At 42.2% G+C, this 25,142-nt stretch overlaps 1 protein-coding gene across 7 annotated transcripts in view; it reads left to right on the top strand.

Annotated features, from left to right (window-relative positions):
- sorcs2 (sortilin-related VPS10 domain containing receptor 2) overlaps positions 1 to 25,142 on the top strand; it is a 318,274-nt gene that overhangs the window by 252,182 nt on the left and 40,950 nt on the right. For all 7 annotated transcript variants that reach the window (XM_056368848.1, XM_056368847.1, XM_056368846.1 and 4 more), the window contains exons 4-7: positions 5,845 to 6,009; positions 10,932 to 11,005; positions 17,945 to 18,009; positions 22,869 to 22,987. In XM_056368848.1, the coding sequence (XP_056224823.1) occupies positions 5,845 to 6,009; positions 10,932 to 11,005; positions 17,945 to 18,009; positions 22,869 to 22,987 (423 nt within the window). The remainder of the gene's footprint in view (positions 1 to 5,844; positions 6,010 to 10,931; positions 11,006 to 17,944; positions 18,010 to 22,868; positions 22,988 to 25,142) is intronic.

Genomic DNA, 25,142 nt, shown 5'->3' with positions numbered 1-25,142 from the left:
TGTAGGTCTTCAGGTGTGTTTGACATGCTGCTACACTCGTGCGTGTGTGTGTGTGTGTGTGTCATGTACAAGCTTTCCCCATTCTCAAGACCGGAAAGCTCTCATCACCCACATCATCCAGCAGCATTAAAGTCCTTCTATTGTTTAAACTTGTGACATGCAACACAGAGATAATGCACACAAGTATCCTGACTTTCATGCTCCAGCAGCACGCCGGCTCCTCCTCCATAAGCTATTCTAAGATGCAGAGTGGATTGCGTTGCTTCATAATAGATTATAGCGATGATACCTTCTGATGTTTATCGACACAGCGGGACTCGTGTGTCTTGTGTGTCAGACTGACTGTGATCGAAAGATTATCAAACAGACGCACAGACTCAACATTATGCTCTGGAAAGCCACACTGCTGTCTAAGCCCTCTGCAGATTAAAAGGAGCCGAGTTTTGTTTCTATACGTCCCCTGAATGTGTCACAACCCCACAGTCTCCAGAGCAGACACAGGAAGTTTGGAGCCTGCTTTTATCTGCAGCTCACAATAGCGGCACTGTGCTTTCCAAAAGCTTGAGTTATTACTCTGAGGAGGAAATCGTTATGGGGGAGAATGTATTTAAAGTCCCTTGATTGTGAAGGACCATATCTTGTGCGACAGGAGAGGAATTGTAGTCTGTCGCCCCCCCCAACCCCCCAACTCTTCTTCTCTGTTGCTTCCCAAAAAAGTTCAGTCTTATCTGTGAGCTGGTGACTCCAGCTCAGCCTCAGCTTTAGTATGAAGGCATGCTCACAGTTTGACAAGAGTGCCACTTGTTGGTGAGTCACGTTACTGCGTCGGGAGACTGAGAGAGCATCAGTGAGGGAGTCAGTGCATTCCACTGTTTTTTTAATCATCTCAGTGGGCTCTATATGAATTCGAGGGTTTGCAAGATGTTAAGCTAATTTCTACCGCACAAATAAATATTTAAGCCATTTATTTTTGATTTATTTTTAAATGCTGTGTTTGCTCTTCATGCCTCTAAAACCATTGAAATGAGAACAGAAATGAGAACATCACTGTGTGGATGAAATGGTCACACGTCAAACACGAAACCTGTGATGGGGGGGTCTCAAGCAGTCATCGCTTTGCGCTTTCTCACAAAATCCAAAAAGACTGGAAATCTGTGTTTTAAAGCTTCAAGCAAACCTTTCCTCAGAGCAGAGAGTGCACTGTAAAAAAACGTTTGATGTGATGTTATTAGTTTTTAAATCAATTGAAACAGCTTTTAACTGAAGTGTCAATATTACACAGTAACATCCAATAAATGAAACAGCTCAAGGGGACACTTCAGAGATGGGTGTTGGAATCGCATTTCCCTTATTCTTCAGTTCCCCAACTTTATGGGAGATATCAAAAGCAGATAACAGAGGCAGAGATATCTGGACTTTTAGCCTTGAGTCATGCTGGAGCTTGATGACATCACTGTGATCTTATCAGGGTTATTTGTTTTCCTTTGTTTGTTTGTTTGTTTGTTTTTGGATTTTTCACATATGTAAAGTTGGTCTAAACTGTAGGCTGTTCATTTCTGTATTAAGTTTCAAGCGTCATGACAACATATCGTTTTACAAAAAAAAAAATGTTCAGCCCAGACATGAGAATTTGCTGAATCATTGAAAGCTGATGCTGGTTTTCTCTGGTCATTGAAGACTTTATTCATTTTATTTTTAGTTAACTGTTCACTTATATTTTTTGTGAGTTACATTTTACAATATGAAAAAACAACAAACAATGAAAAGAAAAAACAACAAATGTAGTCTTAGTTTCCTCAATGGGAGCTACAGCCCTAGATAAAATATATAACTGAAATCAATGGAGTGCCCCTTTGAAACAGCAGGCTGGCTAATTCAGAAGGCTTGATTAGTAAAGCTCTTCCAGGCTGGGTCAGTGGGTCTCATTGAATTATGTTGACAAAGACAGTCATGATTTTACTTCTCTGAATAACAAGTTAATATCCATACACACGGGTTCATGCTGCATGATTGAAACCGTTCTCGTTGTACATTTTCAGTCAGTGTTTGGTGATGTGATGTGCGTAGGCGTTGTGCATGTGTGTGTCCTGAGGATGTCCAGCTGTCAGAGCTCAACTAGGTTAAACTGAGTGATGTCCTTTAAATAGAGACATATTGGCAGAGGCAGGCCGACCTGATTAATGGCTGGGTCCCACTGGGACATGAGGAGGAACCACAGTGAGACGTGCAGTAAAATGAGGGTTTCTTCTGTAGAAGCCAAAGATTTCTGCTGTTTTTGACATGTAAATAAATTCTCCATTGCTGAGCAACAGGCACCTCTTAACTCTTATCATTACTCAGTTACGACCAGTGGCAGCTAAGAGGGGAGAATTGCAGGATTGTGACTGAAGTGTTCTTAATCCCTAAATCCACTGGAAAAAAACGGAGCGAATACTCTAAAGGTGCCCTTGAGCAAGGCACTGAACCATGAGGTCTGCAGTGGAGCTGCTTGGCTTTCAACAGCACGACACTGTGGGCAGCTCCCAGGTGCCAATGCTGAGTCCAGATTCACAAAATAAATAAAAGGAAAGAATGTTATATCAAGAAAAATAATACGCTCCTCTGCCATTGTTGTCTTTCCTCCGTCAGCCAAACAAACACTGGGCCTTTAAATGACTATGCTGCTCAGGGACATGTGTTCAGAACAAGCAGAAGTTACACACAAACAGAGACCAAGCTCTCAAATAGTGCAGCCGACAAGTTGTGAGGCATGCTACGCACGCTGCCTAATTGTGCTCATGATAAGAATACTGATAAGGGTCTCTGTGTGTGTGTGCATGTGTGCTTGTGTCTCAAGGCTTACAAATTCACTTAATTTGCCTAATGTAGCAAAATGACTCCGCTACAGCCTCTGAGGTGAAGGTGTGAGTGAGAATCACATCATCAGGGGGGAGCGACGTTTAAGGGGGTCTATAGTTGTCATTGCAAAATCTGTCAATATGCCAAATATTTGCCTGGTTTCCCTCTCCTGACTGTGTGTGCCTGCCACCCAGGTTTAGTCGACTAAAAGTATGTAAATCTTTTAAAGTTCTAATCTGTAACTTTTCCACATTTAAATGTTTAAAAACAACTAGACCTATGTTCTATATGTTGTTCAGTTGTGGTCTTACATTATCACAAATGTTCCATCAATTCTCAAATCAGAGAAATCTGTGATTTTTAACATGTCAGTGACATCATATCCTCTGTGATCATGTGTCAGTGTGTTTGTCTGACAGAAGCTCAACATTGACTTTTATCTAGTTTTAAGCCACATACACTTTTGACACCTTGGTGGTTTTCAGCTCTATATTTGAAGCAGATGAAGGATTTTAGTCGTCAGACGTCTGGATCTGAAGTTATCAGAGAAACAAGCTGAGGAAATGTTAGACAGCTCAGCTCCAGCTACTGGAGACGACCTGTCCTGTGTCACTGAAGAGTGTCACCGAATCTCTGAGTTTAATCCTCTGGTGTGTTTGTTATGGAGAGGAGGACACCTCTGTGGACAATTCAGCTGCAGGTAAAAACCTGCTGAACGTCTGCTTCATAAGTTATCAGAGAAACAATCGGAACAAAGGTTAGCATCAATCTCAGCTCCAGCTCTTCCCTGAGTCTCTGTCCTCCGTACAGCGTCGCTCAAACTCTGACTTTAAATGTCAAACTGCTTCATTCTGTGTTTTTAACAGTTAGAATCACCAGGTCTGTTTGATTTCCTGAACTACTGACACTGAAGGAATCCAAACCGGTCACCCAACACCGCCTTTTGTTATTGTTTAGCTTGAGACCCCTGGAGGCAGAAGGCACAGACTGTGAGTTTAAGTGAAATAACTGAAGTGAAAATTGTTGTACCTTTGGAAGAACTGTTTGTGCTCATGTCAGAGTCCATTGCTTAAAGTACAAAAGGTGATTCAGAAAAAAGTTCCTGAGGGCCTTTACACCGCCTGTCACAAATTACACAGAATGCATCACTGCTATTTGGCTGTTTGGTTGTTTGATGGGGCTCTAAGCAGCTGTTGCTTATCTCTGAGGCCAGCTGTGGAATCCAGTTTAGTGAAGTGATGTTTCACCCCTAAGTCCAGGCACGAACACTAGAATGCTACAGTACTAACATCTGCCAACCTTGAACAACGATAACAACTTGTACTTTTGAGATAGCTGGATATTTGTGGTTTGGTTCCTTGAGGAGTCAATGAGCAGATCAGGAGTCTGAGTGAGGCTAAACATCGTCAAAAAGAAAGCTTTTCTTACTACAGCATTTGTCTGCGCGCATAACATACATACCTAATTAATGTTTTAAATCATCATTACAAGCAGCACTTTCCTTTTATACACTTTGTGTCTCTTTGCTGCTTTGCATCCATTAATCTAAAACCCTGGCGACTGAATGAAACAGATGTCTAGAAAAAACCCAACCGTCAGCGAGTGTTTTCGTTAAGTGGTGGACTGAAGAAACAGTCGAAAAGATTCCTGCACCATAAGAAATACTTTCCGTACAGACCAGCTGCAATAATAAACAAAAGCACCTATAAACCCTAATTCAACAGATTCCCACCTATCACGACCCCCTAATGAATGTGACTGGTTCATTAGTCCCATCGATCAGCCCTATAGGCCTCACTCTGGGTGTCCAGGATATAATTGTGATTGGTGGGTTGGCAGGTCCTGGGGTGCCCCGTGTTTAATGCCTTAACTTTATGAGCTGTATAACTCTGAATAGATAATCAATACAGTGTTGCTACGGTCTAAGCAGCATGTAAAGTGGACAGAAAGTTCTTATGGCCTGTAAAATGGCCTTGAATAAATGTGCGTGTGGCCATGCATGCATTTATATTCATCAGTTTTCCAATAGCATTACTAAACAGTGCATGCAGAAAGTATTCAGACCTTCACGTTTTGTTACACTGCAGCCTCATGCTAAAATCATTTGAATTAATTTCCCCCTCTCAAATTCAGTAAAAAGGAAAAACTGATATATCACATTGACATAAGTATTCAGACCCTTTACTACTCTACTTGGTGGAAGCCTTGGGCTCTCCCAGTCTGAGGTCCTGAGTGCTCTGGACCAGGTTTCCATGAAAGATATCTCTTTGCTCCATTCAGCTTCCCCTCAGCTCTGACCAGTATCCCTGTCCCTGCCACTGAGGAACACCCCCCAAATAGACCAAGCAAATGTTAGTCTTATCGGTGCAGAGAATCTTGCTTCTCAGTCTGGGAGTCAGGGATACAGTAGATCCTTTAGGTGCTTTTTTTTTTTTTCCAAACTCCAAACGCCTTTCATTGAGGAGAGGCTTCTGTCTGGGCACTCTGCCATAAAGGCCAGATCAGTGGAGAGCTGCAGTGATGGTTGTCTTTCTGGAAGTTTCTACCATCTCCACACAGGATCTCTGAAGCTCAGCCAGAGATACCATTGGGTTCTTGGTCACCTCTTGTACCGAGTTTCTTCTTCCCTGATTGCTCAGTTAGTCCCTCCATCATTTAAGAATGATGGAGGTTGCTGTTCTCTTGGGAACCTTCAATGCAGCACAAATGTTTTTGAGCCTCGACACGGTCCTGGCTCTGAGCTCTGCAGCAGCTCCCTCCTCCTCATGGTTTCTGCTCTGATCTGCATTGTCAGCTGTGAGACCTGATATAGACGGGTGTGTGTCTTCACACATCATGTCCAATCAGCTGAAGTTACCACAGATGAACTCAGATCAAGGTGTAGAAACGTCTCAAAGATGATCAAGAGAAACGGAAGGAACCTGAGAAAATACTTAAGTCAATGTGACATTTCAGTTTTTGACCTCTGTCTTCTTCCCTTCTCTTTGCTGTCTGTCTCTCTCACAGGTGGTGCTGGTGGGTTCATCCATAAACGAACGGGATCAGATGCTGTTTATCAGCACGGACGAAGGTTCCTCCTTCCAGCGACAGCCCATCGCCTTCACCCCAGACACGCTCGTCTTCCACCCCAAGGAAGAAGACAAGCTCCTGGCCTACTGCAAGGAGGGCAGGGTGGGTATCACGGCGCCGCAGACACATCACAATAAATAGTTGATTCTGTAGCGGAATGAATGAACAAGAAGCAGCACTGGTGTTAAACCACCAGGATTCCTCTGCAGGCAGTGCAGCAATGCATTAAATTTCAATTTTCACACACACCGGCAGAAAACAAACCTCAGAGAAAACCTGAAGTGTGATTTACCATACAGCAATACAGCTGGGAGGCAAACCTTCTTATGCAAGTGAAATAAACAGAACAGTTCAACCAGACTATCATAACCATCTTATCTGGAGGTTTAACTGAAGCAGTACACCCAACTGAAAACTGTATGTGTCCACAACTACTCTAAGTACAGTAAGTCAAAGATGAATCAAAAAATCAGTATATAAACTGTGATACTTCCAATGGACAGTTTAGGTGATAATTGCACTCTTCCAAGTAAATTTGGCTAAGTTCATCTCCTCTTACTTCCTGATTGAGAAATCTGGATCAGGCCTTCTGCCCCGCCCACCACCTGCTGTCTCCAGGTGGACAGGTGAAAGAGCAGAGAGCATCAAGATGGTCCCCCTGTCCCCACAAGCTTACTGCTTTGAAGCATGGGAGAGAAACATCTCCTGTTAAGTAATATGATGAATCCACTCATTATATTTTGGTGTAATTTAAATATCCAGATTTGGTGATTGGTAACAATACCATGCTACTTAATGGTAAAATAACTCGCTACCGGAAACGTGACGTCATTTTGAGAAGCTAGCAGGGACTGTAGCTACAGTATCTAACCTGAATGCTTCAGGGGAAATGTGCCTGAACTTAGACACACTGCTCCTCCCAAAACCTGACGAAACATACAGCACAATGCATCAGAGCTGTTTGTATGTTTTCGTATCAGACAGTACAAACATTGTGTAATTACCTTCATCACAAGATTCTCAGTGAATTCCTCACTGTGGTGTTTTGAAAATCCTGTCTAAGCAAAACTGCCAGTGTTAATACAAGTGTTAAACTGGACTAATTAACACTGACAATTACACCGTGACAGCGGCTTCTTAAGTGTTAATGAGCACGTATACACACTTACACATCAGAAAATACGTCTGCTACGCGGCTCGCCATGTCGCGCCCTTCTGTTCTCCTTCCAGCCCTCCTCTGCTACACAGGGGTTCACTATTTTCATAGTTTTAACATTGTCAGTCCAGTCCCAGCAAACATGACACCACAGTGCTGTACTATGTATTGCTTTGTTGCCGGTCTCATTAATTTTGAGGCATTAATACACAACAGAAACATCTGCCAGCCTTTACACCGCATGAGTTTATTTTTACAGCCGGGGTTCCAACCTCAGAGTTAAAACCCATTCAAGGTGTCCCAAGTTCATTTTAGGCCTCTTAGATTAAAGACCAAAATGATGTTTATGATTATATCTCAGCTATCTCACAGTCGGAGCTGGAGACATAATTTCAGGTTGTCCGTCCGTCCATCACATTCTCGTGGACTCGATATCTCAGGAACGCCTTGAGGGAATTTCTTCGAATTTGGTACAAATGTTCACCTGCTCTCACTGCAGCTAGACTAAAGGCATAAAACTTTCATCTCGACTCAAGGGCGAACTGTTTCGATTTTGGCGGCTAAAGGTCAAAGGTTAATGTCATGGTGACCTCACAAAACATGATTTTGGCCTTGTGAACGCAATATCTTGAAAAACTCCTCAAGGGAACCCCTTCAAAGTTGGCACAAAAAATCACCTGGACTCAAAGATGAACTGATTAGATTTTATTAGTCAAAGGTCAAAGGTCAAGGTCACTGTGACCTCACAAAACACTTTTTAATCATAACTCAAGACTTTACACAGCAATCATGAAAAAGAAAATTCACACAAATGGTTCATATTTTCTATGACTGGATAAACAGGGATGTCATCTGAAACTCATCTGAGTGTAGGAGGCAGACAACCACGAGGAGGTGATTCCAGTTTTTCTCCTGTTTCTCTATGTTTTGCAATATTCTTGTGAAATACCAGACTGTTTTCAACAGTCCAAGAAGGAAAAATCACTCCCTCTCATCTTTCATCCAGACACACTCAGACCATAACCTGTGATGAGATGACCTCAAGTGGACACTGGGTCATGTAAAAGGGCCACGAACCAAAACAATTGGGAAACACTGATGTGCTTTAAAGCGCACAGGTTCCACTGTTTCTGGCACCAGCAATAAAACTCATAATTTCCAAAAGGTGTCTTTGCTTCAGGAGAGTCAGGGAGGGAGGGTCAGCAATGTTATCCTCATTTTGAGACATGACTGTAAAGAAGACCACTGATGTGAATAGAAATAAATAAATCTAATCTCAAACATAAATATCCGGTATATATATCTTTATATATACAGTATATATGTATATAAAGACTGGTTGTCAATTCAACATGTCAAACTCACAGTCTCATAGGTTCACACACACACACACACACACACTAATTGAAAAGTGTACTGTCAAGTGGAAATGGAGCTAGACAGATAGAGGTGGGACATCAGGACCAACAGTTCATAAGTTTGAGCGAACTCCTCCTCAACTTCAATAATTTACACATAATTAAACAAGAAATTCAATTAGGTTTTAATCTGTTCCATATGGGCAGGCTGCAGATGGAGGCAAAGAATCCATTCAAACAGAACAAAAAAAAAAATCATTTAGCTAGAGGATGATGGGAGGATGCGTAGCAGAACGTTTGAATTAAGACGGTTCATGAGGGCAGGGACAGATTTCTATCAAGGTCAGACTCAGCTCTCCTTTCCTTTTTTTCAGCGCTGGGCATGCTCGTTTGGAATGTGCTTCAGGAATGGGTTTGTTTGCGAATGAGTCACAGTTGCTGATAAGGCTGAGCAAGAAAGGCTGTTATGAGCATATATGGAGAGAGGATTTAGTGACCAAGGAACAGCAATGGAGGAGTGAAATGCTATCAGAGCAGAGGCGTCCATCTTTATCTCCAATAATCTCCTGAAGATTCGTGTCTTTCATGAGCACTTCCTCATCTAACACCGTTAACACCTTGCACTTTGTCTTATTGAACAGATTTAGAGTTTAGTGCATTAATCCAAAGTCTCCCTCTGTACTGAAGCTTGAGGTTTGCCCTTCTGTTGTAAGTCACATTGGATTTGAGCGTGGCGAGACTTGAGAATATGTTTCACAGTTTGAGAGGTTGTGTTTTTCTATGGCGGAGGAAGTTTGTTTGATGAAATCTTTTTCTCAGCTCCAATGTGCTTTTCAGATATTAAGGATACGTCGTGTGAGGGATTCAATAGACTTTCATTTTGGGTGCAATCACTGCCGTACAAGCTTAGACAACACCCACACACACACATTAGTACAAATACACATTCCCTCTCACTGCTCATAAAATAGAAGTCCTAAGCACACACTCTAACACGCATATAAACCGCTGTTATTAATAATTCATTGATCTCAGTCTTAAAGTCTTGGATTGTTTATATTCCAAATAGGGTTAATTTATCCTCCATTGTAAAAGATACAGCCAGTAGTAGGACTGGGGTTAGGCTTTATAATGTAAGGCCGGGAACACACTGGCTGTGTGGCGTGTGCGTGGCGGCTGCGTCACTCAACTGCTGCGGATCGCACGTGTGTATTTCTCTACATAGAGTTTGCAGGCTACTCCGATGTTGAATTTCTTTTCATTATCAATTAATTTCTCAATTATTTTTGACAGAAAACGTCACTAAAATGTCACTTTCTCCACATGCAGCTGCTTCAATGTTCAAAAAACATCATATCTATATTTGTTCATTTCTGTATCACATTTAGATTCAACTTCAACTACAGACGAAGGTGTCAGCTTTACGTAATGTTGCTGATGTGTCAATATGACATCGACCGGTCTTTTCTCTGTCGATGTCATGCGTGAAAAATAAGCGAGACTTGACGCAGCTGCTAACACGTGCACCGAAATAAAAAGCAAGACGTTCCACAGCTGCCACGCACACGGCACGCACCCAGTGTCCCAGGCCTAAAGGGCTTCTGCTCAATGAAACGCTACAAGTGGTGAGTTTGAGATAATACAGAATGCAGTAACTTTAACACAACATACGGAAGCGTAATGCGAAAATACCGTAATAAATAGATAGATAGATAGATAGAAAGTCTTTATCGTCTCAGAGGGGCAATTCGGTCTGCAACAGTAGTCAACAACACAACCAGTACACATCATAAATAAATAAACAATAAATTTAGACATAAAAACATCCTAACCTACAGTAGATTTCATCATAATAAATTACAGGCACCGAGAGTCCATCAGTATTTGCTAATTGTATTGACAACTAGGTCAAGAACTTCTTTAAAAACCCAACAGCTGACGGGGCAAATGTCCTCAGATATATATCAGAGGGAGTTGAAGACATGAAGACCTGCCTCTAATACAAGCCTGTAACGTTCTGGAGCTGAGGTAAATAATCATGAGCACAGAGAGTGGGAGAGAATAGGACGTTATTATTCAAACCTTTTCATTGAGATTTTTGAAAACACAAACATGGTGGTGCCATACCAAAGAACATACAGAACATACGCAGTAAACACATCAAACAACATAAAATATACAACACCTCATAAATTAAAAATCATCATCATCATAATCAATAAAAAATAAAATAAAAATAATATTAATATTTAAAAAAAAAAGGGGGGGGGGGTCAGAGGACCTACTTCTGCTGCTTGGATACAAATTCATATTGGGAGTAAAGGAGAAATGGCCAGAGAGAGAACCGGACGTGGTGATGTCAGTTGTTTACAGCGGTTCCACAGCAGTTTTCAACTACTCCCTCTATTCCACACATTGCCCACATGCAGCTTCACAGCTGCCACTGGAAGCTCTGATCTAGTCTTGCTCCTGTCTAATTGTGGTCTTCTCTTGCTTTTTTTTCCATGCAGCTCTTCGCTTCCACAGACCTGGGCCGCAAGTGGACTCTGCTTCAGGAGCGGGTGACCAAGGACAGAGTCTTCTGGTCAGTGAAACTTTCTCTTTATTACACTACACTAAGTTGGTGAAACGAGGTCGACATTAAGCCTGTTAGCGTTGTCATTGTGAGCTGATTTTAGCATTTAGCTCAAAGTGCTTGTGAGCCTAATTACTGCCTCACATTTCCGGTCATGTATGTGTTAAACAAACGAGATACACTGTGAAAATGATAGTGTAGAGTTATTGTTTTTTTTTTTTGTTTTTTTTTTACTGTTGAAGAGAACCAGGCTAACTAGTTCCCCTGGTTCCAGTCTTTATGCTAAGATAAACAAACCATGTCCTCCAGCTTTGTAATAAACCTACAGAAGAGACATCTAATCAATCTTCTCATCTCACTCTTGGAAAGTAAGAAAATAAATGTATTTCCCATTTTGATACAGCTTAAAGCAATATATGATTTATTTTTCTTTTACAACAGACTTATTTACCATTTACTGGTTTAAACTCTCGGTTTTCAACGTTGGCTGGTTATATTTTTCCCTTGGAGCTCTATTTGTTATCCAGTGGTAATACAATCGTGGGGTTTTATTTTACTTCAGTTTTTTTATTTCTTGTTTGACTTATTAGATTGAAATCAAAAGCCCGATGCAGGAAACTATGTTTTGATCAAGTTTTTGTCAGACACTCTATATCACTATATCCTGATGCCATGTGCTATTTACACAACACTGCTCACACATGAAAATGATCTATACAGCAGGTTTGTACCAGATGCTAATAAATCAGTTTTACGTTTGCTGTAATAAAAAAAGTTTTCTTAATCATGAATTTGAATTGGAGTGTGTTGGTAAGCACTGGAGTTTACGCAGCCGACCGTTTTATGGCTGAATCTCTTGATATTTTTGCGGTTGCAGAGGCAGGAAAAGTTCCCACAGCAGGTGGAAGGATATGGCTTTTCCCCTCACATGTAATATTTCACAGCTCGAGAGCTATCTCTTCCAATCCTTCCCCTCCTCACTCTCCCCTCCATGCTATCTTGTATCATATATCTCTGCCTCTTCTTCCTCTTCTTCTTCTCTCAGCTTTGTGTCTTCCTACTCCTTCCTGTCCAATTATGTGCATTACTGTAAGACAATGCTCTCGTTTAAATAAAATCGAGTTTACTCTCATTTTGTGAAGGTCAGGAAGGCATTGCAGGCTCCTGTTTGTTTCCTCTCACTGCAGAGAGTAAATGAGCTGGTGCGGATGCCCAGACACCTCTGATTTATACCACCAACTGTAACGCACAAATCATCCACACACTGTGCTGTGAGAGAATGAGAAGGGGGGGGGGGGGGAAGAGGGCCAGGAAGGAAAGAGGGCCTTAATTACTTCTCACTTTACACTAAAGTTACATACTCTTGATCAGAGTTGGGATCTGCCTCTCGAGGGTCTCTCAGTCTAAACAACAACAAAAGACGGCGTTGGGTGATGTCATCAAATCATTAAATAGCGTGGTGTCATGTTGTCTTCACCACCATTACCGTAAGCTCCTCCCGGTTTGGATTCCTTCACTGTCAGCGGTTCAGGAAATCAAACAGACCTGGTGATTCTAAGTGTTTAAAAACACTGAATGAAAACCAGTAGAAACACTGAAGAAAGCAGTTTACCTTTAAAACTCAGAGATTCAGCGACGCTCTTCAGTGACACAGGACAGGACGTCTCCAGCAGCTGGAGCTGAGCTGTCTAACATTTCCTCAGCTTGTTTCTCTGATAACTTCAGATCCAGACGTCCGACGACTAAAATCCTTCATCTGGTTCAAATATAGAGCTGAAAACCACCAAGGTGTCGAAAGTGTATGTGGCTTAAAACTAGATAAAAGTCAATGTTGAGCTTCTGTCAGACAAACACACTGACACATGATCACAGAGGATATGATGTCACTGACATGTTAAAAATCACAGATTTCTCTGGTTTGAGAATTGATGGAACATTTGTGATAATGTAAGAACACAACTGAACAACATATAGAACATAGGTCTAGTTGTTTTTAGACATTTAAATGTGGAAAAGTTACAGATTAGAACTTTAAAAGATTTACATACTTTTAGTCGACTAAACCTGGGTGGCAGGCACACACAGTCAGGAGAGGGAAACCAGGCAAGTATTTGGCATATTGACAGATTTTGCAATGACAACTATAGACCCCCTTAAACGTCGCACCCCCCTGATGATGTGATTCTCACTCACACTTTCACCTCAGAGGCTGTAGCGGAGTCATTTTGCTACATTAGGCAAATTAAGTGAATTTGGGAGAACGTAAGAACACAACTAAACAACATGTAGAACATAGGTCCAGTTGTTTTTAGACATTTAAATGTGGAAAAGTTACAGATTAGAACCTTAAGTTTCACCAACATTTCACTTTTCATGTCTGGATTTCATTATAACCTAAATTTAAATCCAGCGTGTGTTTTTTAGTCTGACTAACGCTGTATCAGGGAAGTAAGACTTCAAATGATTATTTTACAATGTGCATTTAATCCCTGCTACTCTGAAACTGAACCACATACTGCTGTATTTGATTTGGCTCAGGTAAAACTGCCTGCGGCAGACACTCAGGTATTCAGGCCTGCACACGCCGTGAAGTTACGACCAGCTCTGTGCGGACATGCCTGTGCATACATGTGCTATAAATGTGTGAGGTCAGGAGCAGACAGCATTAGCTAACGTCGCTGGCTCTGGCTCTGGCCTTAGCCGTGCCTGTGGCCTAACAGTCATAAAAGCAACAAGAGAACAGGAGTCTGGCAGCCATCGCACATAAATCACATTAAAAACATCACATTAAAATCATTCTGCTGCCGGGGTGGTCTGGCCAAATGTTGTTCCGGTGGACCTTGTTATTGTTGAAGTTTTTGTTTGTCATTCTGAATAAAAAAAAGTTACAGCAGTTTTGAAATTGAACGGGCATCTCGCAGGATGACGGCTGACAATAAAAAGTAAAAGGTTGTTCAGTTAGGTGATGAAAATGCTATGAAAAGCATATGGATAAAAGCTTAAACCAATGGTGAAACCAGAGCTGGGATGAAGCTGCATTCGAGCCCAGGGAGGATGTTTTTACAGTTTGTTGCACTTCCTCCCCCTTTTTCTTCTAAAGCCATTCTCCCCTGTATTTATCAACCCTCCTATCTCTCTATCAGCCATCTCTTTCTCAGATTAAATCGAAGGCGACTGGACTTGTATTTGTCTGTGGAAGACGTTTCGCCTCTTATCCAAGCGGCTTCATCAGTTCTTATGTATTGGTCTCTCTAGTCCGCACTAGTCTGACCAAGAAAGTGGAGTAGGACCCAGGTATTTAACCTCTTGTGGGTGGGTCCACCAAGGTACCTGTGAAAGTACTGGTTTCACCTGACCATTGTTGTGGTCTCATGTGGACGACCGTCGTTAGGGTCAGGTGACCCTGTTGTTATCCCGTGTGAACGACAGTCGTTAGGGTCAGGTGAGCCCCTGGTGGATGATGATCGTTGAGAGTCGTCTGAGGTTATGTTGTTGACTCTCCTGGGTACCGATGAAAGGGCGACATTGTAGATGGGGGATAGATGGTGTCGCAGACCCCCTCCCCTGTTTAGCGAATGCCTCTCCACTTTTACATAGATGGCTTCCTTGACTCCCCTTTCAAACCATCTGTCCTCCCTGTCCAAGATTTCGACATTGCTGTCTTCAAAGGAGTGTGCCTTTTCCTTTAGGTGGGAGTAGACAGCTGAGACAGGGCCTGAAGAGTTTGCCCTTCTGTGTTGGGCCATACGTTTGTTTAACGGTTGTTTTGTTTCCCCAATATATAGGTCATTGCACTCCTCACTGCATTTGACCGCATATATCAGGTTGCTTTTTTGATTGTGTGGTGTTTTGTCTTTGGGATGTACCAATTTCTGCCTGAGCGTGTTACTGGGTTTGAAACATACAGGGATTTGATGTTTGTTAAAAATCCTCCTGAGTTTCTCTGAGACCCCAGACACGTATGGAATGACGATGTTTCTGCGTTTATCTTTCATTTTCTCAGCATCCTCCGTGTTGGTATTCTTCCTGGAGCGTGTTGTTGTTTTGCCAAAAGTCCAACTCGGATAGCCACAAGTTTTCAGAGCTCCCTTTAGATGTTTATGTTCTTCTGCTTGGGCCCGAGTGGAGGTTGGTATGTATCAGCCATGTCTGTCGTTCATTTCATTTCCCCTGCCTCCCTTTCAGCCCTCTCAGTCCGGCTACTTTCACTTCCCCTACCAAAGGGGGAGGAAACCCCACACAGTAAGGCTGTGATGAAGCTCTAACTGGACCAAAACGTCAGTTAAATGATGTATTGCCGGTGCGGAGTCTGCTCTCACCTTCAATCTTAGGCATTTGCATATCAAGCATGCAGCTGACACTTTTATCTGGAGTAACCTGCGCTGAGTGAGAAGGCTGAGGTTCAAAGCCTCAGTCAAGGACACTTCAGCAGGAAGAACGTGGGACCTGTTGGTCAGAAATATTCTAACAGGCAACAGCTACATAACCAAGATCAATGATTCGTTTTTTCTAGTCATTTACTTTGTCTTTTAAGCAGCTTCGGTCAGTCTAATCTTAACACATTTGAATATTGACATGAAGACGTCTTCAGAGCAGCAGTGTTATTCAACATGTAAAGTTTGGGGCAGATTGGACAAGGTATAATAAGATTTACAACAACTTCCTCTTTTGTGGCGAAACATTTCACCACGCCATTCAACGAAAACTCAGAAGCTTCGCAATGTAGTCTCCTGCAGGTCTTGAGGCTAGACTGACCAAATATGAAGTCCATCTGATATGTATATACAGTATATATGTGTATATATACAGTATGTACATATATTGTGCTCCAATCTGACTGTAAACATGTTCAATTAGATGAATCTGATGTTTATCTCCATCAAAAACAGTGACGAGGAAGGAAAGAAGGAGGCGAGCCTTCCACCTACTGTAGCTGCACACGGCTCTGTTTAAAAGGCTGCTAGTCTAATATGTAACAAGTGTCACTAAACCTGACAGGAGAGATCCCCCACAAGACTATGTAGGTTTTGTTGGCCCATAGGGAGAATTGCCTGATTCATGTGGGTTGTTGGGACCAGACTGATGAAACCTTCATGGAGGTCATCTGAATTTGTCCTGGTATCATCAGCGGCTTTAAAAGGGAGAGCTGTAAAATTCTAATATAAAGCGGCTCACCTAAATTTTTTATGGATATCATCATCATGCCCTGTAGAAAACTGGAGTTTCTATTGGTTTGATGAAGCAATAAACATGTATACCATCATATGTGTTGCTGGAAGTCAGGAAGCTAACTGATCGTACAGATGCAGATCCTGTAGCATTTCCAGTGACCCCCCCCCCCCCCCCCCCTCTCCCCCCATGGCTTGCTAATTGCTTGTAAAGGCTCTTTATAGGCAAAGTAATGAGGTTTTAAATCTCCATTCTGTCTTTACTGGGCTGGGGAAATTTCACAGACTGCACTACACAGTCCTAATCAGATGAACTACTGGGTTTAGTGTTCACAGAAGGGCAGGCAGAGCGAGATGGCTTCTAAGAAGAAACAAGGGTATAAACATTTTGGGAGCTTTGTAAGCAGGCGAGGCAAAGCTGAGCACTTTCCAGGAAGAGCTGAGCTGTGCATATTTACACAGGTATCTAAATCAAAGGGGACCAAAAGGATGCAGTATGTATAATCTGGGATGTTGTCATCTATGATTCAGTCACTGCACATTTTAATCAAATATTCGGTTTTAAATATTTTATTTTCTCAAATAAACAAACCTGCCACCGCGGCACGATTCATTTGTGGACCTGTGATGAAATTAGTTCAATCCATCTACTTCCTGTCAAGATGATGAAGCTGCGAACAAAGTGAAAGTAACCCGGCCCACTCGAACACAACAGCATCTACAACGGCAGCTCCAGTGACCGTTGAATGTCAGTTATTTTACGATCTGATTATGGCAACTACAGTACGGTTTAAGTTCAGTAAAGATTGTAGTTGTGACAAACAACACAATCCAAATGAACTAATTCAAATACACAGACAGACACCCCCCCCCACCCCTTCCTGCTCTCTCTCTTCAACACCTAATAATTATCTGTCAATTGTCAATCAGATGAGTTTGTTTACATCAGATCAGCTGTGTGCAGTAATAGAGACTCCTCTGATTACAGAACAGATATAAAACTAAACTTTTCCGACAAAAATGTTGCCATGGATACAGTGAGTTTAACTGTGGTCTTCGACTTGAGCCCCCCCTTTTTTTTTTAACCCATCTTTGTTGTTTGTACATTTTGGAAAGTTCCTGTTATGTTAAGTACCATTGGATGTGCTTACAACTATCACTGGAGCTTCTTCTTCTCTGGTTTTCTGATCGGCTTTATGGAGGTTTATTTGCGGTGGTGTTTTCATGTCTGTGTGTTCAGGTCTGACTGAATCATGACTCTGATTTTTTGACACAAAAACTGACACTGATGTGAGTTTCAGATGTTTTTGGATGTTGATATTTGGGACTTGTCAAATGATCTTATGCATCTGGTTTGTTTTGAGTGTTTTGATACGATATATGAATAAATGTAACCAGTGATGTCAGACGTGAGGAGCTCTCAGCGGAAAACCGGTTGGAGACCCTTGCGTTGAGGAAGCTGGTTAAGGTTATGTTAGGAGAAGACTGTGGTTACTGTTAGTTGCAGGATTGACAAGAATGCTGAGCTCCTACTTGAAACTGAAGACATGCCCATGTATCACCCCGACCCCCTCACACCATCTCTCGCTTTGCAACACGAAGGACAAACTACTTCCTGCCCAGCATGATCGTATTAGGAATACTGGACTCAAAAATGAGACTAGATTTGTTGACTGTGCTTGTTAGATACCTTATCTAAAATCTAAATCTGGTGTCATGCGGTCTTACTGTCCCTGATCAGAAATGTTATTGATGCTAGTAATAACCCTCTGTGTTGCAGGTCTGTATCTGGTGTGGATGTGGACCCTGATCTGGTGCACATGGAGATGCAGGATTCGAGTGGAGGTACGGTGATGCTCCTGCTCATTCACCTCATGGTGATGCTCGGGCTTGGTCACACAATCACAGCTAAATATTACCAAAATGATGACTTTGCTTTGATTCGTGCATTTGCTTGCTGATGCAGAGTAAAAGAGTTTGACTTTGGTTAATTCATTATGCAAATTTGTGACGTTGACCAATTACAAACCAACCAACCAAGCTGCAACAACAGACTGGTTTTCTTCTGGGGGAAAACAAATTTATTTCTCTTTGCCTCTTCTGCTGCGACCAAGCATTTAAGGCATACTTGTGAATTGTTTTTTTAATTAAAGAAAAGTAAAAGTATTTATTACCTAAATGAAATGTGTGTGTTCTTTAGGCCTAGTGAATGTGTTGCATTCCCTTCCATAGAAAACATTCGCAAAGCAGATTTTTGGAAGAACTTTAAACCTGAATTGTTTACATCCAGCAGTCTCCCTCTTTTGTGCCTTGTTTCTCCATACATTCATGCAGTCAGAACGCCATATAGCTCAGCAGATAACTGCATACTTCAGGGAAACCTTTCAAATGTGGACACAAGTACTAAACTTGGCACAAATCCTCCTTGGGTATTACTCATTAGCCACTTGAAAATTCAAGATGGCCTCCATTTCTGGCAAGGAAATGTTATTTTTTTCATCCACTATTTTCTCATATAAGAATAATCTAGTGTTTTATGCAGCATTGTTCACATTACATATTAGAAATTGCACAAATAAAACTCTGAGGAAATTTAAGAGTTGTGAATTTGACATCCTCATAGGATTACATTACAAAATCATTGAAATCTCTCCTGGGTAAAATTCTGTAGTAAAATATGTGTTTCCTATATGCCAGAAATGGCATATAATTTTAAAATTTCAAGTGGCTTATGGGATTTTTCAAATGAATGGCCCTAGAGGGAGAAACGTACCAATTTTGGTGCTTGTACCACATTTGAAAGATTATTGCAGCACTAATTGCATTAACATGCTTTTTTTTCCTCTTCTCTTTATTCGTTTCCAACTCACTTGAAACCTGCATGTGAATTCACAGGAGCCAGAGCGAATATTCAAATGTAAATGTATTTGTGCTGCCACTAAAAATTAGCTTGTACCACCCTCAAATGTGGTTTCACTAGTACAACACACAGCACTAGAAATCTATTGTGTTTAATAGGAATCTTCTTTTAAGTGTCTAAAACATCGCCTGCAGTGTAAATACAGGTGAAGATGAATAGTTGACCTTGCTGTTGGGGGGGTCAATGGGGATTTAATGGGTAAGTTAAGGAGGGCCGCCATGGGGCCCCCGGGGCAACAACAGCAAATCTGGATTATCATATCAGCTGAGTGACAGACAGGCAGGTTAGTGCTTCACCCGCCAACAAGGGCCAAGAGGGTAATCGAAGTAGTGAGTGTATTTGAGATTGTGTGTGGTTGTAATGCATGTCTGTGTTCTGGACTTCACCTCCTTTGGGTCTCTCAACCCATAATCCCCCACTCTAAATAAACCTGAGTGGGCAGAGTCAGAGAGTGGCGACAGATAATGAAGGGCAAAGTGAAGGATATGTTTGTTTTTTTTTAATATCTGTAGTGACAAACTCTTTTTCCTCCATAAAACTCCCCTCTAGAAAAAATACAAACACTTCTTGAATCCCTTAAGGAGACTCGCAGTCTTTGAACCCACACACAGAGAGATGCTGCCTGCAATGTGAAAACTGTCAGCCCGAACAAGGCTGCCTGTGTTTGTGGAGGGTGAACGGGAAAGGCTGTCTGTCTGGGCCAGCTGCCCAGGCATGAGAGCTCTTCCTGGGGCTAGACAGCGCCACATGGTCCCCCCCCCCCCCCCCCACCTCCTCCTCCTCCTCCTCCTCCTCCTCATTCTCCTCCCTTTCCCTCTCCTTGCTTCTGTGCCCAGATAGATAGTTAGTCGAGGGGGGGCTGAAGCGATCAGGCATGCCAAACCAATCTGTTCGCCCTGTGCCCCCCACCCCACCCCCACCCCACCCCCCTCACATGGCATGGCCAAGGTTAAACGGTGACATGCTACAAGGAAGGACATAAAGTTGTAGGAGTCTCTGCAGAGGCGAGAAGCCGTGCCGATGTCATGTCAGGGGGTGGGGTGGTGGGGGGGGGGGCTTTGCATCCAGGACCACTCATGACCAGTGGGCCGAGACTAAAGAGAGACGGGGGTGGTCGATTGATGAATGAGCCATGTATACAGGGAGGCTGGCGGGGAGTGTGTTTGTGTGTCTGTGTCATCAGGGAGATTGATGTGCAGGAAAGCGTGAGTGTACCTTGCTCATGCGCCAATACACACAAACATGCAAGCGTTCACACACTTTACTGTTCGGCCTGCAGAGAGAGAGAGAGAGAGACAGAGAGAGAGACATACATGGACATACATGTATAGACACAGACACACACACACACACACAGTAAACACTCTTGCAGTCAATATGATGTCATAAATTATTCAAGAAGTCACTCTTCTCTATTGTCAAAGTCAGTATTTACTTCTTGCAGGTTTCCTTGTACCACCCCATCTCTGCTGCGTAGGTGCAGGAAGTATGTGTGTGTGTATGTGTGTGTTTGCAGGTGTGTGAGGACAGCAAATGTCATGAAGACGTGTCTGTGCCACAGGCAGGAACTGAACACTTAGTCCAATCTAATAGTTTTTTAATGAGTTCCCCGCCGTATGCTGCTTTGATTAAATGTCCAGGCTTTTCAATAAATTAGCCAGTCCATTTGTTGGATCAGACACCTCTATAACAAAGACGAAGCTGAGAAACAGAAGTGCAGAGCCGACGAGGAGGACAGACTCACTGATGTGATGTGGACTTGTTTAACTGAACTGAGTTTTTTGTGTTTGATTATTTTCTCTGGTGCTTTTACTTTAAAGAGAAACTATGTCACAATTTTTTAAGACGCCACCGTAAAGAGCGCAAGGTCCCCTAAAGTGAGCGAGTTCTCTCCCTGATGTCATGTTGTATAGCCTTTAATAACCAGGGGCCGATCCCAAAAGCTAACTAAATAGGCTTTTGTTTCACTCAGAGAGTAGATAAATTATTAAAAGTCTTAAAGACAGGCTTTAGGTTCCCCTCTTCTTTAAATCAAGCTCAACACTTCCTCCATGTACCCAGGTTTGAGGTCTGCAGTTGGACCCTCTTAAGTGAATTAGGTGTCTCCTTCATCTCTACCATGAGGCTAAAACATCCTCACTGGCTGGGTATCATAGGATAATCAAAAAACAAAATCACATGGTCTATTTGTTTTTTGTTTCCAAACAAAAAGTGACAAAAACCAAATTCAAAAAATGGTCCAATTTTGGTTTTTGCAAATTCATTTCTTCATTTTTCTCATTTTTGCAAAAACAGTAGAACGGTGGGTTGACAGGAAGAGGAAGTGCAGTGTAAAAAAGTCCAAATAAAAGCTAAGAGGACATAAATAAAAGTATAGTGTAGTACATATAGAAATATTAAAATCGAATATTCTATTCCCTTGACATTTAAAGGAACAAATGAACTCCCTGACTCCACCTGTCTGTGGGCTAAAATCACAACATTACACTTGATATCTCATAATCTAATAATCAGATTTCCATGAAGTTTTGCTGAGCACATTAACATCCCCATGAGGCTAAAATCCCTCTGTGTTTTGGTGCTCCAGCCACATCTTCATATAATTACAACAACCTCTTAGAGAATCATATCTGTCAGTCTGGTAGATGTATCATCCACTGAAGAGGTTGGTCAGTTGTATCTATTGATGTGTGATGCTTCGTGGGTTCGCTTAGTGCATCCCTGCTGCCATAACTCGCTGCTGTACAGACATGTGTATGTGTGCAGGCTTGTGAGCTTGTGTGTGTGTGTGTGTGTGTGTGTGTGTGTGGGGCGGGAGGCTTGTCACCTCTGGGAGGAGAATAACGGCTGAATTTCAGCGGCCACTGTTGCTGATGCAGCTGCTGGTTGAAATTCAGTAGTGTGTGAGCTTTGCAACAGGCACTAACCTCTCTGTGTGTCTCTGTGAGGATAATCCCTTCTGGCCATTGGGAAGCTGGCATGACTCATAGAGTTTGGAAAAAGATGTGGGACATTTGAAACCAAAGTTTTTGGCTGGCCCTTAACAGTCCTATAATCTGGGATGTTCTGAATGACTGACTGACTGACTGATCATATTTCCACCACTGGTCACCCGAGTGCCTCATCGATGACTTGGAGTTTTTGGATCAAACAGGTTCTATTTGGGAGGATTTTACAGCTGTAGAGTTGACAACTAACAGCATTGTCTCTACATCTAGAGACTCCGGTTTCCCGGCTGCTCGGGAACTGCAGGGAAGAGGAGGAGCGCTTCCAATTCATTGAGCCTCGCCTCCATTACAGCAAATAAACTACCTTCATCACATGTATCATTATTACTAAAGGAGGCAGAGGAATAACCAAACATAAGACACACCGAGCAGGAGAGAGGGAGGGAGAGAGAGAAGTCGTCACTAACGAGGCTTCGTACTAACGACTATGACCAACTCTACATATCAAACAGAGGGAGTCAGACATAAAGGCCTGCATCTAATAAAAGTCTGTTACGTTCTGGAGCTGAAGTAAATAAAGACTAAACTATTGTGGATCCAGACGGAGGCTGTGCTCCGTGAGAGAGACTGAATAACAAAGATATTGTGTCTCTTCTCACTTTCTCTCTGAGTGATCATGTTACAGTAAATACAGCTGAAATCACAGCTGATAGATGACATCACAGTTACAAAAACAAGACTATGTTTTAACCTAGTCTTGTTTTCATTTATTCATTTTTTTTCACATTTACTAACAGTAACCGTTGTTTCCTGTTTGTCTCTGTGCGTCCCTGCAGGTTACCTGTACGTTACCTGTCTCATCCAGAACTGTTCGGACAAAATGGTGACAGCTCAGTTCCTGGGCAAGATCGACTACAACTCGTTGTTGGTGCAGGACGACTACATATTTGTGAAGGTAAACATCAAAGATTACCAGAGTATCAGTATCAACATGTTGAGGAAGCTCTAATTAATGACCTTACCTCTCCGCATGATTAAGAGTACAGCAAAAATATCCTGCCTGCTCCATTACACCCTTCTACATGAACCTGCTAATTCGTTTTTAAATTCAATCTCAGGACTCAGTTAATCGGCCTACAAATGCATCAATATGTGTAGCTTGTCAATTTCAGAAGACACTTTAACATACAGTATTGTAATTTAATTTAAGTGCTTAGTGCTTCACAAAATTTGGAAAGCAAAAATGTGTTTGCTTTAAGAAGAAAGCCTTAGTTGTGATTTGGGTATCTTCGTTAGAGCTTGAGAGAGAGCTGCTCTGTGTTACCAATCAGAGTAGGTTTAAACCTCAAACATGAAACCTCCATTGAGTTAGATGTATATGTCCTCAGAGAGAGGAGGTTTATTATTTATTATGGAGGTAAATCTGCGCCAGTTAAGGGGTTTCTTTCCTGCCTCTTGCCTTGGTCTTCACATGACTCACTGATTAAATCTCCAAAAAGCTGTAAAACCCTTCACTTTGAAAGTAAAAATCTCCAAGACTAAACATACTTAGCAGATGCAGAGTACAACAGTGAAACATCAAAGTCTTGTGAGTATTTTAAGTGGAGTGAGTCAGAACAGTAAGCTAAGCTAAGCTAACTTTAAAGTTGAGTCTGTGCTCTCATAGGATCCCATTCATTTTTAAAATTCATAGAAACATTAATATAAAAATCAACCATTAGAGATATCGTCACAGAAGGTCACGGCACGCATTAATCACACTTTCAAGATGAACCTCGTCTGCACCGAATGAATGCTTTTGAGTTTCACCTTTTAAACGCACTGTATGTGTATGAAACCTGCATCTCCCCTCTTGTTTATTTCCATTCAGCATTTGTGCATATTGTGTTGCATCTGTCACTGTATCTATCCAGTCGACTGTGTTTGCACGCACTCTGGGACTGCGCTGATAAACTCTGCGGCTCAGATAACACACAGGTCCGGCTGCTTGAAATGGAAAAGAACTGCTGTTTAGGACAGTGTGTGGAATTAATCGGGCCTTGTCTATAATTGACTTGCCATGCAGCGCGGTACTGTACACTCTGAAGAGACCCAGAGCTGAATCCCATTTGCATGTGATAACAGTTCAATATACGTGAACTGGTATAGTATAGGATCCCTACAGAGGGATAGAGGAGTTGTTTGCATGCGTGTTGAGTGTGTGTGCAAGAAAATGAGATTCTTATCCGGCAACAATAGGCAAGTCCATCACCCTCCTTGGATCAGCCTCCTGGTGTTCCCGGCCCACTGATGTCAGATGTAGGAAAAATGTATGAACAGAAAACAAACGTTTCACTTCCACATTTTCATTTCCAGATCATGCGTGGACTCAAGTGACATCACTTGAGGACGTTTAGCAGACGTCACACAGCTCCCTGTAGAGACACCAAAGGCTTCATACAGCATTCACAAGGTCATTCTAATAAAGCACACCGGCAAAGAAAAGAAAGAGAGGTGGCAGATGCACATAGCAAATGTAGCAGTTGGTGTTTATTATGAGAGTAACACATGTAGCAAAGCGCAACAAAAACTAACATGAGATTGAGGGAAGCGAGAAACGTCGGAGTCTCCTTGGCCAAAATAAAAAATAAAAAAAAAACTCCCAACACGACCTAGGAAATAAAACTCCTACGTTAACCTACACAGTCAAACAACAAGACAGTCTCTAACCTAACGACCACAGCAACAACACAACAGATTCACAGGCAGGTTGGTGGCTAAAGGGGTAAGAACAGCAGTTGTAGGAGGCTGATTTAGGCTACGTCCACACTACAACGCATCTCTTTTGCTACGTTTTCACCTCCCCTCCAGACGACTCCAGTTTTCCAGCACAGAAAAGAGAGACTTATGGAAACGCTGCTGCTGACCTCGTTTTAGTTTGAAAACTGTGGGATTGTGTTTTAGTCTGGGGGCGGGCGAAAAACAGAGACCTTTGGAAACGATGACGTAGACACCCACGGTCGCTCCCTGATTGGGTCTCATCAGCTGTTTCCAAATGAAAACGTTGTAATGTGGACGTAGGCAGCCAACGAGGGACAGAGGGGGCGGGGCATGACTGACCTGCAACACGC

Source organism: Seriola aureovittata, chromosome 23 (genome assembly GCF_021018895.1).
Source record: "Seriola aureovittata isolate HTS-2021-v1 ecotype China chromosome 23, ASM2101889v1, whole genome shotgun sequence".
NCBI classification, from domain to species: Eukaryota; Metazoa; Chordata; class Actinopteri; order Carangiformes; family Carangidae; genus Seriola; species Seriola aureovittata.
The sequence above is the reverse complement of the archived record's forward strand: the minus strand, read 5'-3'. Positions and strand labels throughout refer to the sequence as shown.